Here is an 18,139-nt window from a genome sequence, read left to right as displayed (position 1 = left end):
GAAAACAGACTTCTGCAAGCTGTCCTGGGACCTCCATTTGTGTACCATAACACCCACACATTAAATAAATAAGTGTAAATGAAAGCTTAAAGTACTTCACCGATTTTTAAAGTTGTGTTTCATTCCCACACCATATGAAACACGAGTTGCCAACACCCCTTTCCTGCTGTGCACATGCTTAATACAGTGTAGTGTCTTCTTGTTTAAAGCCGACATTGATGAGATGCAGATCTACTACATCCTGAACAAGGACCACGGCAGCGCGACAAGAGATACCTTCTACTTCTCTGTTGGAACCAGTGGTAAGTCGAGCAAAGCCCTAGAACGCACCACAGTGAGTAAGCGTCAGTACACAGCTGCCAACAGTGTCTACCCTTGTCATCACCAGCAGTAACTTGGCACACTATGACAGCGAATGAATTTGCTTTCGCTGTGTTCCTATGTTCGGTGCTTCTTGACAAACGAACGTTTCTATTCAGTAAACTTTTTTTTAAAAATTTATTCATTTATTATATATAAGTACACTGTAGCTGTCTTCAGATACACCAGAAGAGGGCGTCGGATCTCTTTACAGATGGTTGTGAGCCACCATGTGGTTGCTGGGATTTGAACTCAGGACCTCTGGAAGAGCAGTCAGTGCTCTTAACCGCTGAGCCGTCTCTCCAGCCCCTTCAGTAAACTTTTTATTCCTCAATCTTCTCAAGGAAGTGCTGGCATTCAACACAAAAAGAGAATGGTTGAGAGTTTTTAAAAGCCAGTTTTTAAGAGGAGAAAGTGATCAGGGGTTTGATGACTGCAATAGAAGATGCAGTAACTGACTTTCTGATATGGATAACAACCCTAATAGCCGATCCTAACTTTAGGAGATCCTGAGACCCCAGGTAATGGTGTCTATCATACTGACACTACACGGAATGTCCCCTTTTCTAGCTGGTCAGCATTTTCAGCTCCAGAGTGAGTATTGTGGCTTTCTAACAATGGAATTTAATTTTCTCGGGGGTTGATGGGGTGCAGTGGCGGAGCATATGTTTTGCATTGGGTTAGACAGCTCCACGCCCCATCCCCACCCCAGTGTAATCTCCTTACATTTTCTTGGATGGGTGAGAACTGTAATTGCTGGAATTTTAATCTTCTTAAATGGAGAAGAAAATGGATTTACTGACATTGAAGAAAACTTATTAAAAAGCTGCCTGCGGGTTTCTGCTGCACCTGAATCTATCTGTCATGTCTTCGAAGTCTCAAAACAGGAAGTTAACAGTTAACAGAAGGTATTTACTTCTCACAGCAAGGGACAGGATAATCCTGGGGTCAGCAGAGAGGCCATTTTGAAGTTTCTTAGGATTAGACCGGAAATTAGGTCCATGTGCTGCTTGCCACTCAATAACCCCTCTCAGTAGAGGTCATTACTCACTCCCAGCAAGTGACATGTCTCTGCCCAAATCATAGGTCATCATTCAAGAACCAATTTATTCCAAAGTCGTCTTGTATGAGAAGCTGGAGGGTGAACTCACCCCAGGCAACCTTGAACAAGGGGTTTTGGCCCTGTTCTCCTTCAGCCGGTGACATAAAGATGTTTTCATATCTAACTCAGCTGGTTGAGATCACACAGAAAGCGCTTGGCATGGAGCTGATGCCCAGTCTCCTGCCTCCTCTGATGAGGCTACTGTGCTGTGGGCTCACTGATCGCTCATCTCCCTAAATGTGAAAACAAGTCTTTCCTCCTTTTCCCAAGTTCTCAAGAACCGCAGTTGTTAAAAAGATGAATGTATACTTTTTAAACAAATTCATAAAAGAACATAGCACATGGACACTGGATAGTCAGTATTTCTCTTTTTATTTCTGAAAAGGTGATGTCCTTTGTTTCTGGCAACGTGGTTTATAGGCAACAACAGAAGCAAGATAATTCTGTACTGATTCTGGTGGAGGGGGGGTTTTGTTTTGTTTTGTTGTTTTTTAAAGCAGTACTATTTGAGTGTTTCTTATGAACCAGGCAGTATGTGTATGAGTTAAGACTTGTAGCTCTTCCTGTAAGATCCACAAAAAATGGCACAACATTGTCTTAAGATGAAGATACTGGGGTTGAAGAATTTATCCAAAATTGGAGTCATAGTAAGTCAGTGAGAAAACATCGAAACTCCAGTTCCAAAACTAAGACTCTGAAGCGCCAGAGATCCAGGAAGCTGTGGCCACGAAAAGAAGTCAGAGAACAGCTCAAGGACGCCCTTCCCATGCCAACAAAGAAGCACCTTACAAAGTAAAGCTACCAGAACAATCTAATGCAGACATAGAAACATCAGGGATGTATTTTTCACAGTTAGAGCTTAAAACATCTATGCATAGCTATCTTAGGTTGAGTTTCATTTCTGTGAAGAGACACCATTACCAAGGCAGTTCATAAAGGAAAACATTTAATTGGGGCTGGCTTACAGTTCAGAGGTTTAGTCCATTATCATCATGGCAGGAAGCATGGCAGCATCCAGGCAGACATGGTGCTGGAGGACAAGCTGAGAGTTCTACATCTTCATCTCCAGAAAGCAGAAAGACACTGTCACTCAACATATTTTGAGCATATAGGACTTCAAAGCTCACCCCCACAGTGACACACTTCCTCCAACAAGGCCATACTTCTAATAAAGCTACCCCCATAGGCCAAGCATTCAAATCTGTGAGTCTGTGGAAGCCATAGCTATTCAAACCACCACAGTAGCCATAAGCTAGAATGTATTTATGCATCCTCTTTATTTTCAATAAGTTTTCCCACTGCCTGCTGAGTACCAAGTAGCGCTAAGATTGGTGTCTATTGGTGATTCTAACTGCAAATGAAGGGTTTCCTTTAAACACTGCTTATTCAGTAGTTTCAAAAAACATTAGTCTCTGTCTCCACAAGATCCACTTTAATCTTTTTTCTCTTTATAATATTCCCACTTTTAGCTAGAGGAAGGTTTCAGTGGTTAAAAGTGCATATTGGTCTTACAGAAGACCTGAGCTCAGCTCCCAGAAGGCAGCTCATGACTGCCTGAAGCTCCAGCTTTAGGGAGCCCACCTCTCCTGCCTCTGTAAACACACACACACACACACACACACACACACACACACAGAGAGAGAGAGAGAGAGAGAGAGAGAGAGAGAGACAGACAGACAGACAGACAGACACACACACACACACAGACACACACACAGCATGGGTTGAAAATGACAGAGTGAATGATGTCATAGTGCTGGGGTCTTCTGGAGATGTAGCCCCTTACTAGTGTACAAGGGTGGCAGCTGGTAGTTTCGTTTCTGGTTTAGCAGAACAACCTAACTGCAGCTTCTAAGATGCTTAGCCATGAGAGGGCATCAGGAAACACTGCTGCCGAGACCCATGATCTGCAGGTGCTTTGTCTGTCCTCATGTCTAACTGTTTGCCTGCCTGGCTCCAGGATGATGATGGTGGTGGTGATGGTGGTGGTGGTGGTGGTGGTGGTGGTGGTGGTGGTGATGGTGGTGGTGGTGATGGTGATGGTGGTGGTAATGGTGGTGGTGGTGGTGGTGGTGGTGGTGGTGGTGGTGGTGGTGGTGGTGATGGTGATGGTGGTAGTGGTGGTGGTGGTGGTGATGGTGATGGTGGTGATGGTGGTGGTGACGGTGGTGGTGATGGTGGTGGTGGTGGTGGTGGTGGTGGTATGAAAATACAGTGCTGAATTCACTCAGAGGAGGGCATCCCTGCAGAACTGTGGATGAGACATACGTCTCTGGTGAAGTAGGCAGTCTTAAGGGTGAAAACACTGGCAAGATGTCCACAAAGCTGTAATCTTATGAAAACCGCAAGGCTGGGACCATGAAAACTTCCAGTTCATAGCCTCTGACACTTCCAAGTCCTGGCTCAATTCTGTAGAAATATGTGAGATATTTTTTGATGAGCTGAGCTTTGGGACCTGCTTGTTGTCTTAGCATGAACACACATGTTTATGAACATAACACAGTGTTACGCTACAGATACCTAATAACCACAAACAGATAACTAATCACCACAAACGCAGTGGTTCTGCAACATTCCTGCTTACCCAACAATCCTGGTGGTTAGAAGTGGAGAAGGTTCAGATAGTCCAGAACTGAAGTTTTGGTCAAGGTGAATGTCCTTATGGAGATCTATAGGGGTATACGCAATCCCTGATTCCTCTCAGCGCCAGGGGTTACCTATCTACACAGCCAGAAGTGGCCTCTGCCACCTCTCACTGACATGGACCTTTGTGGTCGGTCCAGAGCACCATCCAGAATACTCAGCAGCGAAGCCCCACTTGCTCTGCTCCTTGCTCTGTGATACACTCACATGCTCCGGGCAATGTAGACAGCCGTGAGAGCGTCCTGTGCCAGCCACAAACATAAAGGAAATCAACACAGGCACAGCCCTCAGAAGGATGCCGAAGGCACAGCACATGCATTAAACCTGTCTTTGCAATTATTTGTGCAGAGACCGAAGTCTGTATGTTTTTCTTCCTCTAACGGGAAAATAAATTTAACAATTTAGTCCTCAAAATCTACAATTAACTGACTTGATTACACAAGATCAGCTTTAAGCCGCAGCAGGCTGCTCAACTGGGTACCGCGTGCGCGCAGTATTCACTCTGACCTCTGTAACTCCGCCCAGCTTCTCTTCCTTGTTAAAGTGGGCTCAGGACTAGGAGGAGGCATGGGTGCCCTGTAGGCTTCAGCATGGAGGGCTGAGCTGTTCCCTGATGACACTGCCCATTCTGTTCTCAGCTTCACAATCCTCGGTGCCTTTTGCTCTGCTACAGCTCAGTGAAGTAACAGACATCAAACACACTGGTTGGCCCTTTGCGTACCATCAGTTGCCCCTGAGTGTAAGAGTCTCTTCCTCTCAGACGTTTATAAATACAGCAATACTTGTGCACTGCAAAACCAGCTACATAAAGGCAAACCTTGACAATAAGACCAGGTTCCATGTTCCGATGATTTCTACAGTTTGAAGCATTTAAAGTCAGGTGCTTTCAGTGTAAGCTGTCAGTCTCCTTTTTAATGAAAGGTTTATTTATGTGTATATTGTGTATATGTGCCTATCTCATAGATGTGAACCGCATGCATGCAGGTACCTAAAGAGGCAGGAGGAGAGCCTCAGCTCCCTGAATTGAGCGTACAGATAGTTGGGAGCCGCCAGATGTGGGTGCTTGGAACCAAACCCAGGTCTTGGTACACCAGGTGCTCTGTGCAACCCTCTGAGTCATCTCTCCAACCCCAAGATAAGAGGAGAAAATGTTTCTGTTTGTTTCTGAGAACTGAACTTAATGTCTGTCTTAGTGTTCTATTGCTGTGAAGAGACACCATGACCTCAGCCATGCTTTTATTATTATTATTATTATTATTATTATTATTATTATTCACTTTGCATCCTGATAACAGACCCCCTTTCTCCTCTCTTCCCAGCCCCACTCTTACAAATCCCTCCTCCCATTACCCCCTCCCCTTCTCCCCAGAGAAATGGAGCCCCCCCTTGGGTACCACCCCATCCTGGGACATCTAATCCCAGAAGGACTAGTCAAATCCTCTCCCATTGAGGCCCAACCAGACAGTCCAGCTAAGGCGAAGGAGAGCCAACGGCAGGGAACAGACACCAAGACAACCCATGCTCCACTTGTTAGGGAAATCAAGCTTGAGCATTTGCTACAAATGTGTAGGGGGCTTAAGTCCAGCCCCTGCATGCTCCCTGGTTGGTGGCCCAGGCTCTGTGAGTGCCCCATAGTCTCAGGTTAGTTGACTCTGTGGGTCTTCTTGTGGTGCCCTTGAACCCTCCGGCTTACTCACTCTTCCGTCACTCTCCCACAAGACTCCCTGGGCTCCGTCTGATGTTTATCCGTGGGTCTGCATTTGCCTTCATCCCTGCTGGATGAAACCTCTCAGAAGACAGTTATGCTAGGCTCCTGTCTGCAAGCATAGCAGAGAATCATTAATAGCATCAGGGGTTGGCTCTCTCCCATGGGATGGGTTCTCAGGTTGGGCCAGTCATTGGTTGGCTGTTCCCTCAGTCTCTGATCCATCTTTATCCCTGTGTATCTTGTAGACAAGTTTTGGGTTAAGGGTTTTGTGGGTGGATTGATGTCCCCCTTCCTCATCTAGAAGTCCTGCCTGCCTACAGGAGGTGGCCACTTCATTCTCTATATTCCCCACTCTGGTAGGAATCTCAGCTAGGGTCACCCCATAGACTCCCGGTATCCTCTCCCATCCCAGGCCTCCAGCTAGTCCCCAGAGAATCCCCAGCCCCTGCACTGATTTCTAGTCTCACTCCCAGACCTCTCTTGCCCACCTCCCACCTGATTGCCTGCCATCCCCATTCCCCTCCTGACCTCCTTCCTACCCAGTTCCCTTTCTCCATCCACCTGCAATGACTGTTTAATTTCCCCTTCTGAGTGAGATTCACGCATCCTCCCTTGCGACCTCCTTATTACCCAGTTTCTTTGGATGGACCACAGCCACTCTTATAAAAGAGAACATGTAACTGGAGCTTACTTACAGTTTAGAGGCTTAGTCGGTGGTGGGGAGCATGGCTGCACACAGGCAGATATGGCTGGAAAAGTAACTCATGGTCTACATTTAGATCCTTTGATAGCAGGAAGACAGAGAGACTCTGGACTTGGCATGAGTGTTTGAAACCTTGAAGTCCACCCCCAGTAACACACTTCCTCCAACAAAGTCACACTTCTTAATCCTTTCAAATAGTGCCACTCCCTGGTTGACCAAGCATTCAAATCTCAGAGCCTACGGGGTCATTCTTGTTCAAACCACCACAGAGCCTTATGCTAGGCAAACACTTTACCACTGAGCTGTGTTCCCCAGCCCTCCATCTGCTTTTTAATATTGTGGTAAGTTTCATTATATGTAAGATTGCCAAGAAAGCCCCTGGTGACTCAAAATTCCCACAGACTGGAGACTAATTCTTAATTTTTAGAAAGGACATCAAAGGAATGATAAGCAACGTTGTCTGACTGCTTCAAAATTTGTGGCACATCTTATTAACCAGAATGTGGCACATGAAGTTCTGTGCCTGGAGATGCTCACTTTGCTCCTAGAGAGACCAACAGATGACAGTGTTGAAGTAGCTCTTGGCTTCCTCAAGGAGTGTGGTCTCAAATTAGCCCGTGTCACCAAGGAGAATCCGTGCAATCTTTGATGCCGGGGAAACATTCTTCATGACTCGGAGATCAACACAAGAGTTCAGTACATGATTGAAGTGATGCTTGCTGAAGGACAGATTCAAGGACCAATCTGTTATTCTGGAAGGACTTGATTTATTGGAAGAGGGTGGTCACTTTACACATATGCTCTCCTTGGAGGATGACTACAGTCCAGAAGATGTTCTTAATGTTTTCAAGACGGGTCCTAGTTTTATGGAGAATGAAGAGAAGTACAAGGCTATTAAAAATGAAATCCTTGATGAAGGAGACAGTGATTCAAACACAGACCGAGAAGTTGGAAATAGTGAAGAGGAAGAGGAGGAAGAGGAGGAAGTAGAAGGCCAATAGAGGAAGGAGGACAAAAGGTAATTATTCGTGACAGAACAGAAATCAGCCTAGTCTCATTTCACCATACAACCTATCTAGCCATTCAGTCAAGTTTGATTTTGAAGACTGTGTACACAGTTGCTGAAGATGGAGTCTGCTAAGAGCCAAACAAAAGAACTCTGCAACAGGACACTTAACTTCTGTACCCAGCAAAGGACCCATGAAAAATGTTGCCTTCATAGATGGGCAGTTATCAAGCCTATAACAGGCGAGAATCTTATACTCAACAATGTTATTTTCTCTTTCAAAATGGTGTGTCTTTAAGATCTCGTGTTTCTCTATCTGGATGTAAATTAAAACAGACAAAACAACAACAAAAACCCTTTCTCAGAGAAAACTTAGGACCCAGATCTCCTTGTTCCTGCAATAGGACCCATTGGTCTATCTCATAGTTAAATTGTGTGTGCTCTAGCCTTGTCTCCTGACTTTCTATAAATTATGAGATGCCTACAGGCATGGTGGGGAGGAAACTAGATGCTCGTCACACTTTGGCCAAAATGTAAATGAATCCATTTGCTTTGACAAGAAAGAGAGAGAGAGAGAGAGAGAGAGAAAGAGAGAGAGAGAGAGAGAGAGAGAGAGAGAGAGAGAAAGGAAAGAAGGAAGGAAGGAAGGAAGGAAGGAAGAAAGAAAGAAAGAAAGAAAGAAAGAAAGAAAGAAAGAAAGAAAGAAAGAAAGGAGGAAAGAAAATAAAAGAAAACCCCTGGTGGAGCAAATTCTGAACCATGTCAACTAAACACACTGTTAGGCACATTCATTTGTCTTCTTCCTATGTCATTATACTTGTGGAGGTGTGTGTGTGTGCGTGTGCGTGCGTGCGTGCGTGCATGTGTGTGTGTGTGTGTGCATGTGTTAAAAATAATAAAGAGAAAGAAGCTATCCATTTGGCTGGGGGCATGGAAGAGGTTCAAGAGAGGGTAGCCACAAAAGGCTATATTTCAATTATAATCCCTGGGAGCAACACAGTGGTGAGATAAAATATTTCTTATGTTTCTCTGGCTCCTTGCCAAATCGAGGAAAGTACAGCTTTAATAAGACTATATATAAAACATTCCATGGATCCATGATATCATAATGAATCTACAGTTATAAATGTGGAAAGAGATTATCAATGTTCCATTAAATAAAGATAGCCAAGTAGCAAACAGTGTGTAAAGACACAAAGAAAATTACGAGTGTGTGTGTGTGTGTGTGTTTCTCTGTGTGTGGTGTATGTGTGTGTCTATAAAAGGGACATGGGATTTGTAGTGTGTGTCTGTGTCCTGTATGTGTGCTTGTATGTGTGTGGTGTGGAGCAATGTCAAGGAGTCAGAGTACGGTCTCTGTGGTATGTGTCTGTGTGTGTGTGAGGTGTTTCTTTGTGTATATGTGGGAGGGCATGGGTTTGTACAGATATGTGTGGGGATAGGTGTAGGAGGAGTACATATGTGTATGATGTATGTCTGTGTGGGATTGTAGTATTAGGTGATGGAGAGGAAGGGAATGGAGTATGTGGTATGTTCGTGTATGTGAGAAGGTAGAGTGTGTGTGTGTGTGTGTGTGTGTGTGTGTGTGTGTCTGTGTTGTCAGTGTGCATGTTGAAGAAGAGGAAATTTTCTACAGTATATACAGGGATAGTAAAATTAGTTTATAATGGCAATAATGTATCATAAATTCTTTTATTGCTTTTTACTTTTTTATACTTTCTTATTTATATGCATTCCAATTATTAGGAAAAAGCAGTTTCTATTTTAAAAGAGATAACACATAAACACGCCATACCCAGTTTGTTCAATAACATTAATCAATATGTTCTAGTCATTCTGGTTGTGCATGCTTTAGAAATATCTCTTTAATAATTTAATGAGCTCAGAAACCCAAGCAAAGATGAATCAGAGAGTGGCACCTTTTCAACAAGGAAAGAATCAAGCATGGCACTGTCCAGCTCCACCTTTATAAAGCAAGACATGCCCTCATTTGTCACTACAGATTAACTTAACTAATTAAATCTAATTTAAATAAAATTTAACTTAGTTAATAAATTTAATTTTAAATTTAATCAACTTAAAGTTAATTTTTCAATCATGAATTTCCAAAGATGACAACAGAAAGCCAGCCTAAGTGTCTAGGAACCTAAGAAAATCTTGGTGAGAAAAAATCACATAATTAACAAATGATTAATGGAAAGAAACCCTTTTCCCAGCAAGAAATACTATAAATGATTCTGTTGCCCGTTAAGGTGTTGGGGTCCAGGGGTCACCCCACAAACTACACAGTGATTTCAGTCAGACAGGAATAATTTATTGAACACACACCCTAAGACTGATTGATCAGGATCATAGCTTGGAATTTCAGGGCTGAACTACGACCCCGAATGTCTTGCTCTGTCTGTCAGCTTATACAAAAATCACAATGAGCAGGTGTAGGAAGTACTGTCTAGTGGCCAGCTCTGACTCAAGCCGTTTGAGACTTGACAGTTCATATTGACCTTGAATTGATGTGACCTATGTAAAGCTTTGCGGAATTTGGTAAGATTAACATACAGAACTTAACAGGATACCTGTGATCAGCATGACCTTGCTCTGAGTCAAGTTCTTTCTCTGTGTCAATGACTGGCAGGCATATTAGAGTAGGAATATGAAATCACTGGCAAGCATGGACTGAAATGGCTACCACAGCTGTGCTGCGGGAGTCGGGGTGAGGCAGGCCTCAACAGAGGGAAACCTCCTTCTGGTCAATGTAATGGGAAATCTGGCTCATGTGGAGATGGAGTCCCAGCTTTCCAGGTGAACAGGGTCAATGGCCTGGCTATGGGACCTTAGGGAGGCACAATCACCTTACATTATGCAGAAGAGAGGGGAGGAATGATCAGCCAATGGTAATACACCTTCCTTCCCACAGTCCCCACCCTCACCACACAATTCCAAGCTGAGCCGAATGGTGTTTGCCTGAGTCCTGACCCCTGAGTCAGAAATGTGGAAAATTTCCCACGTCTTCTCTTCTGTCTTTTCTTTTGGGTGCTGCTCAGACCTAAGCACCTTTTCCTGGCACTTGAGGCTACTATACTTTTTCCCTAAAGTTTCCCTCCCTGACATGTGGATACCTGTGCCATGCAGCTGACCTCCGTGCCCAGCTTACACAAAGGAAATGGCTTTTCTCTCCTTCTCCTCTCCAAACTGAGGTTACATTATTAGAGGTGACCGCGCTACACTTTCATCCACTTGCACGAGAGTTTTCCAGGAGGCATCAGCCACCATAAGGTACTCATTGGGGCCCTATTTATCACCAGTGACCTGGCTTGTGCGCCAACACGAACCTGCAATCAGCTCCATAACAAGAACGGGATCAACATGGGGACATCTGCGTGTTGTGAGGGGGCCACCACGGTGGCATGTAGCAGATGAGCCATGACCTGGGGAGCATTGTCACTAACCCAGTGCACACATTTTCAAGGCTATGTCCCTGCACAGTGAATGTGACAAAGTGCACATTTCTCTGCAGAGACAGTAAGTGGGGTAAGAGGTGTCACAAAAGAACAAACACCATGATAGGCTGTACATAGCTTTTAGTTTGTTTACTAACTCTATGACCTGGTCACAGAACCACAGCGACTTAGTTTGCCAAATGTCAAGCTCTCCCATTCCTGGCATCCTTACTCCAGCTTGTTACAAGTTGGGTTTTCACAGGAGACGGTGAGAGTGGAAAGACACAATAACACTGTGCGGTCAGGAAAAGGACTGCACAATTCAGACAGTTCCTTTCCCTTCCAGAAAGCTCACTCTCCCGACTCAGGCTTGGACCACCAGAGAACGTAAAGCTCACACTCCCCTTGTCACGTTCCCTTGGGTTGACCCTAAGTGATATAAATTGTCTAAATAGGGCATAAATTAATGTTTTTCTAAATGCTAATGACAGTGTCACATACTGAGATGGGACACAAAAATGTTGAGGATGCCTGAAAATGAGTTCAGAAAAGGTTTAATCCCTCTTCCTCCCTATGAGGTGCACGACACTGAGGTCCCGAGAAGCGAGTCCCCTGCAGAGCCGACTCTAGTTAGTGACATTGCTGAGACTCCAGTCTTATCACCAAGGTCATGTGCCAGGTTCATCTATGTAAAACGTAGGGCAGCCATGGTGGTCTGTGATCCCAACACTGCAGAGGCAGAGGCAGATGGATCTCTGTGAGTTCCAGGACGGCCAGGGCTGCAGCTTGGGTCACTACTACTAGAGAAGCAGTTACCGAGATCTCGAGCCTTTGACAGCCTTTAGTCTTAGTTTTTTGCTTCTTTTCTGAAAACCTTAACATGCAACGGCACAGGAATAAGTCTGCCAGCTCTCAGGAGTAGAATGCCGGGCTCTGTGGTGCCAGTGAGGAGGTCTCCTCTCCTCCCAGTACCCTAAAGCACTGACAGGGGAGAATCGGGCTGAACCATGTAATAATTGAATAAATATGAATTAAACCAAAGCCTGAGAAATGACAGCTCCCAGGAAGAGCATCCTGTCTGGGAGAAAAGGTGATGTAACTCATCCAACAAGGCATACTTTGGGGAAAGACTGCGGAGAGCAAATGGAGCCCAAAGGACGTGCAATGTGGATTATCTTTCCTTAATTTGCAAACTTGTCTATCTCAGATTTCTTCCTTTTGCTTAACTTTATAGATGGGGGGGGGCACTGTTACGTTTTTAATCTTGGGCCAGGTAACTGTGACTATAAAACCATAATTCACAGGAATGCATCCCCATGAGGGATGTGTAGTGTTTTCTAAATGATATTCACTATGCGACAGCTGTTAGCTCTAGGTTATATTCCCAAAGTCGTGATAAAAGACTGCCAACGAGTTCAAACACATACTGTTATAGTATGATGCGAGCTGCAGGCTTGAAGTGCTGTTGACAATTGAAATTATTTGAACATGTGATAGACTCTCAGAAAACATAAATATATACTGGGCAGTGTTGTCACATACCATTAATCCCACCCAGCATTCCAGAGGAAGAACGAGGTGGATCTCTGAATTTGAGGGCCAGCCTGGTCTACAGAGACCAGGACAGCCAAGACTACACAGAGAAATGTTATCCTGAAAAGCAAAGCAAAACAAACAACAGCAGCAAACACCTAAATATGTGACATTGAGTGTAAATTATTAAACATCTTAATACCCTAGTCAACAATGCCTACCCCACCCCATTCAAAGTCCTAAACATTTGACAGCAGCTGCTAATTTATCATTTGGTATTTAATTTTGCCTATTAAGGAGTCAGAGTAGTTTCAAGTTTTTCTCTGCTTGTTTGTAATCCCTGTTTGTAAATTTTCTACTTATTTTAATTTTATGTGTATTGGTGTTTTGCCAGTGTGTATCTATGGGAGGGTGTGGGATCCCCTGGGACTAGGGTTACAGAGAGCTGTGGAGTGCCATGTGGGTGCTGGGAGTTGATCCTGAGTCCTCTTTACCCCTGTGCCATCTTCCAGCCCCTATAATCTGTTTTTAAGCTAAAAGTCTTTGCCTTCGTTTTCTACTCTGTACCACTGAAGTGCATTCCTAGCACATGTGAGCCGGTCAAAGGACCACTTGCAAGAGTAGGGTCTCTCCTGTTTTGTGAGTTACAATTACAATGACAGTCGAGAAGCTCACAACAGCCTACAACTCTACATGTTTTGATTTCTTCTGGCACCCACTGGCACCTTCACCTACACGTGCATACCCAAGCACACACACAAATACACATACATGCATCACAACACAACACACACACACAAAACACGTACCACACATGATACACTCACACACACCATATACTCACATAAACACACACCACACACACATGCACCACACATACCTACATATATACATACACTACAGACACACATGCATACACACACATTGCACACACATACACACATACATATACAACAGACATACACATATCACATATACCATGCACACACACACAAATGAAAATTAAGACTAAATAAATAAAAACCCTGGTGAAAATAGCTGACATGAATTGAGTATCTAATTTGTGACCAACGATCTGTAGTATTCTTCCCCTAAGGCTTTATGTTTCCTCTAGAAAACAGGGAACCTTTCCTCTCTACAAAGAATAGAACAATATATAAGGCCCTTCATCACTTCTACTCAGGTCTTCTTTATCCCTCACAATTACAGGAGGAAGCCAGTTAAGAAATCAACCTTTCCATCTGAAGTGGGCTTGGATTTCTTTGGAAAAAGAGTACTACATTGTGGATGAAGACTCCCCATTCTTCGAAGTGACCCTCACACGCAGGGGATACCTTGGAGGCACATCTGTCATTAGTAAGTAGCTTGGGATTGGCTGTCAGCATGGAAACATGGAGTATGAGCTTCGGACAGCCACAGGAGAGCAGGCAAGAGGACAGTCAATGGCTGGATTGATGGAAACACCTACAAATGCTACAGGAAAACCGTGTTGTGTGCACTACAGGATAGGCTACAGCTGATATGCCGTGATTGTTTTCTCTGTGTGGTTTGCTTGTTCTAACAGATTATATTGTTTTCCTTTTTCTATAATTCAAATAGCTCCAGGAAAATTGAGACATTTCCTAGCCATCCCACAATCCTCAGCTCGCCCAACTTTTTCTCTATTGAAAATATATTTCTCCTCTCATAGAATACATCCTAATCACAGTTTCCTCTCCCTCCACTACTCCCAGTTCCCCCCAACCTTCCCATACCCTCAGATCCATTCTCCCTCTATTTCTTCAGAAAAGAGTAGATCTCCAAAAGACAACAACCGAAGAGGACAAAACAAGATACAGTAAGACAAGGCTAAAGCCCTCACGTTGAGGCTGGACAAGATAACCCAGTAAGAGGAAAAGAGTCTCTAGAACAGGCGAAAAAGTCAGGGACACATCTGCTTCCACTGTCGGGAGTCCCGCAAAAACGCCCACCTAACAGCCATAACATATACACAGAAAACCTGGCGCAGACCCACGCAGGCCCTGTGCTTGCTGCTTCAGTCTCTGTGAGCCCATGTGAGACCTGCTTAATTGATTCAGTGAGCCATGCTCTCCTGGTGTCCTCTATCCTCTCTGGCTCCTACAGTCGTTTTGCCCCAACTTCCACGGGGTTCCCTGATCTCCAAGGGAGGGGCCCGATAAAGACTCTCGGAATAATGTCTGACTGTGGGTCTCTGCACTCGCTCCCATCTGCTGCCGAAAAAAGCCTCTCAGATGAGAACTAGACAAGGCACCGATTTGTGATTATAGCAGAACATCAGTAGAAATCATCTAATTATTGGGAGTCATTTAATTGATTTCTCCCAGCCATGTTTGGTTCTGCCCTAGATCTCTGGGCTTCCCAGTCTCCAATTGCTAGCTAACCCGTCAGTGTATGGCATGGGCTCCCTCTTATGGTGTGGGCCTCAAGTTAAACCAAACATTGGTTGGCCATTCCCACAACTTCTTCACCACCATTGCCCCAGCACGTCTTGCAGGCAGGACAGATTGTAGGTCCAGGGTTTTGCTGCTAGGTTGGTGTCTGGGTTTCTCTTTCAGTAGCCTGTGACTACCTCCCTTCACCAAAGAGACTAGAAGATAGGAGCAAAGGGTCCATGCAGGCACCAGATGACCTCTCTACATTCAACGAGCAGTGTGGATGTTAACCTCCGCAATGGGGGTGTGCTGTCAGTTTTCAGAGAGGGACTTTCTGTCCCAGCACCAGCCCGGGTTGTTTGGAGATCTCCAAATGAACTCCTCAGCCAACAACTCAAGTGACTATGACCCAGTGCCACCACTGGAAGTTTTGCCTGCCTTCAAAAAATAGGCCAGTTCAGACTCGGTGTCCTCCATGACTAGACCTCCTTACTAGGGTCACCTCATAGAGTCCAGAAGGTTTCCACTGCACTAGGTTTCCACACTGCCTCCCAAATGCCCCCCAATTCCAGCTGTCTCCCTGAACTCTCTCCTTTCACCCTTTTATCCCCATCCCACCCCACCTGATACCTTCAATCCTGGCCCCACCCACCCCCAGTCCATCAGTAAAATCTATTCTATTTCTCCTTCCTGGGGAGACTCATGTATCCCCCAGAGCCCTCCTCTTTACCTAATTTCTCTAGGTCTGTGAATTGTAGCATGAGTATCATTTGCTTGGCAGCCAATGTCCACTTACAAATGTGTACATTTCACATTGGTCTTTCTTGGTCTGGGTTACCTGACTCAGGATGATCTTTCCTAGTTCCATCCATTTGCCTACAAATTTCACAATGTCCTTTAAAAGAAAAAAAAAAAAGACTGAGCCATACTCCATCGTGTAAATGGAGGTTTTCTTTGTACATTCTTTGGTTGGGATACATCTCAGTTTTTTTCCAGTTTCTGTCTACTATGAAGAAAGCTGCAATGACCTTCTTTTAAAATTGCCTTTGCATGTAGAATAATATATGGTCGGGGCTGGAGAGATGGCTCAGAGGCTAAGAGCACTGTCTGCTCTTCCAGAGGTCCTGAGTTCAATTCCCAGCAAACACATGGTGGCTCACAACCATCTATAATCAGGTCTGGTGCCCTCTTCTGGCCTGCAAGCATACATGCAGGCAGAAAGCTGTATGACGTATACATAATAAATAAATAAATGTTTTAAAAAAAGAATAATATATGGTCATATATTAATGCATTAGTTCTAGCTATCCTTCTGAAGTGCTGTTTTCTATTTAATTGCTGTTTTAAATTTAATTGCTTGATTGTGTATAATTTTTTTAACCCAGTGCTGAGACTATAACTTGCTTAAGGATATGTGCAGTGTCAAATTTTCTACACTTTACAAACACCTACCAGCAAAACATAGCTCTTTGGAGTAAACACATAGGCAGGGCTGACATAGAGGATCCAGTTGTCATCATTAATAATAATTGTCCTAAGAACCCACTACATTTTCCCAGCACTGTTAGCTACCAGATCCTTCGGAAGTCATTTTTGTCTTTTTATGTATAATCTCTCAAGGAATCAAACAAGGGTACATTGTTTTCATCTCTTTTTCCTACATTGCCAGTTTCAAGATAGGATCTCACAGTGTAGCCCTGGCTATCCTAGAACTAATTACGTAGGTCAGGCTGGTCTCAAACACACAGAGATCCTTCTGCCTCTGCCTCCAAGTGCTGGGATCAAAGACATGCACCACTACATGAAGCCATTTTTGTGGTTGTTGTTCATTTTACAAATGATCATTAGGAGCCTTCCAGACAGGCTTAGAATCCAACCAACATACAAAACCAGCGAAGGCGGGGTAGGGCAGGTAGGAAGCATGATGCAGGGAAAAGTAGCTAGTCAAGGAAAGGAGCTATGCAGGAGGTTTTAGGAACAGGCTCCTCTTAGGTCAGGGAAGCCTCACCCATACCTTAGGTCCTTTCATCACCACATGGTTGGGATGGCTGCCAAGCCCTTCAGCTGAAATAAGCCTCCTTTCTCTTGTAGGACTTTGTTTCTGCAATTTGTCACCCAAGACCTCCTTATGAGTTTGAATTAATATGTCAGGAAGTATTTCCATACTCCAGCTTTAAAGTAATGTGTGTGTGTGTGTGTGTGTGTGTGTGTGTGTGTGTGTGTGTGTAGAAGCACTTGGCTGTGTGAGACAGATACTCAGGAGGCCTTTCCTTGCACCTAAACCAACATCCTTACGGCGCTTGCCATCCTCTGACTCACAGAAGAGGCCTACCCTGGCAGGAACCCTAAGACATGACTGTTACAGCCACCTTTTGTTGCCTTAAGGGAACCTCTAACGTGCCTCAATCTGCCACTCCTGGAAGCCCTCCTGGCTCCCCAAGACCACTCAGACAGAGTCTAGCAGCAGACCACATGGTCTACAAGAAGAAAGAAACAAAAGTGCCAAGTCCAGCTCCCTGTTCCACTCTGGCTCGTCAATGCGTCTTGACTGCTGTGTCTGACTCTGGCTATTTTACATATTTTTCAGTTGTTGCTTTTATTGCTGTTGATGAGTTTCTTTCATAAGTCACTAATTCCTACTTCCCAGAAGAACTCCAGTCAGTCGCCACCTCTCCATTTTAATTATCAGGGACCTAACTGTCCGGAAATTATCAATTTTTACAATGATCACAATCAAAAGTCAATAAGCAGATGTGGGGGAGGCTCAGTTGGAAGGACAACTGTCTAACACGTGGGAAGCTCTGGCTGGGATCCACAGCACTAATAAAACCATGCCTATAATGCCAGAACTTGGGAGATGGAGGCAAGAGGGTCAGACGTTCAAACTCATATTCAGTTACATAGAGAGTTGGAGGACAGTCAGAACTATGTAAGACACTGTCTCAAAGATAGATAGATAGATAGATAGATAGATAGATAGATAGATAGATAGATAGATAGATAGATACATACATACATACATACATACATACATACATACATACATAGACAGATAGATAATAGAAGATAGATATAGACAGACACACAGATAGTCAGACAGGCAGGCAGATAGATAGATAGATAGATAGATAGATAGATAGATAGATAGATAGATAGATAGATAGATAGATAGAATAAGATACTCAGAATAGCAGAAATTGAATTGTCATAATATAGTCATTCTCTCAGTGATATTTATTGAGGACATTTTGTGT

At 44.1% G+C, this 18,139-nt stretch overlaps 1 protein-coding gene across 2 annotated transcripts in view; it reads left to right on the top strand.

Annotated features, from left to right (window-relative positions):
- Positions 1 to 18,139, top strand: part of Frem3 (FRAS1 related extracellular matrix 3) — a 58,344-nt gene that overhangs the window by 6,939 nt on the left and 33,266 nt on the right. For both annotated transcript variants that reach the window (XM_087594529.1, NM_001191699.1), the window contains 2 exon segments: positions 210 to 302; positions 13,702 to 13,848. In XM_087594529.1, coding sequence (XP_087450655.1) covers positions 210 to 302; positions 13,702 to 13,848 — 240 coding nt within the window.

The sequence above is a fragment of the Rattus norvegicus genome, chromosome 19, assembly GCF_021556685.1.
Source record: "Rattus norvegicus strain SHRSP/BbbUtx chromosome 19, alternate assembly SHRSP_T2T, whole genome shotgun sequence".
Lineage (NCBI taxonomy): Eukaryota > Metazoa > Chordata > Mammalia > Rodentia > Muridae > Rattus > Rattus norvegicus.
The sequence above is the reverse complement of the archived record's forward strand: the minus strand, read 5'-3'. Positions and strand labels throughout refer to the sequence as shown.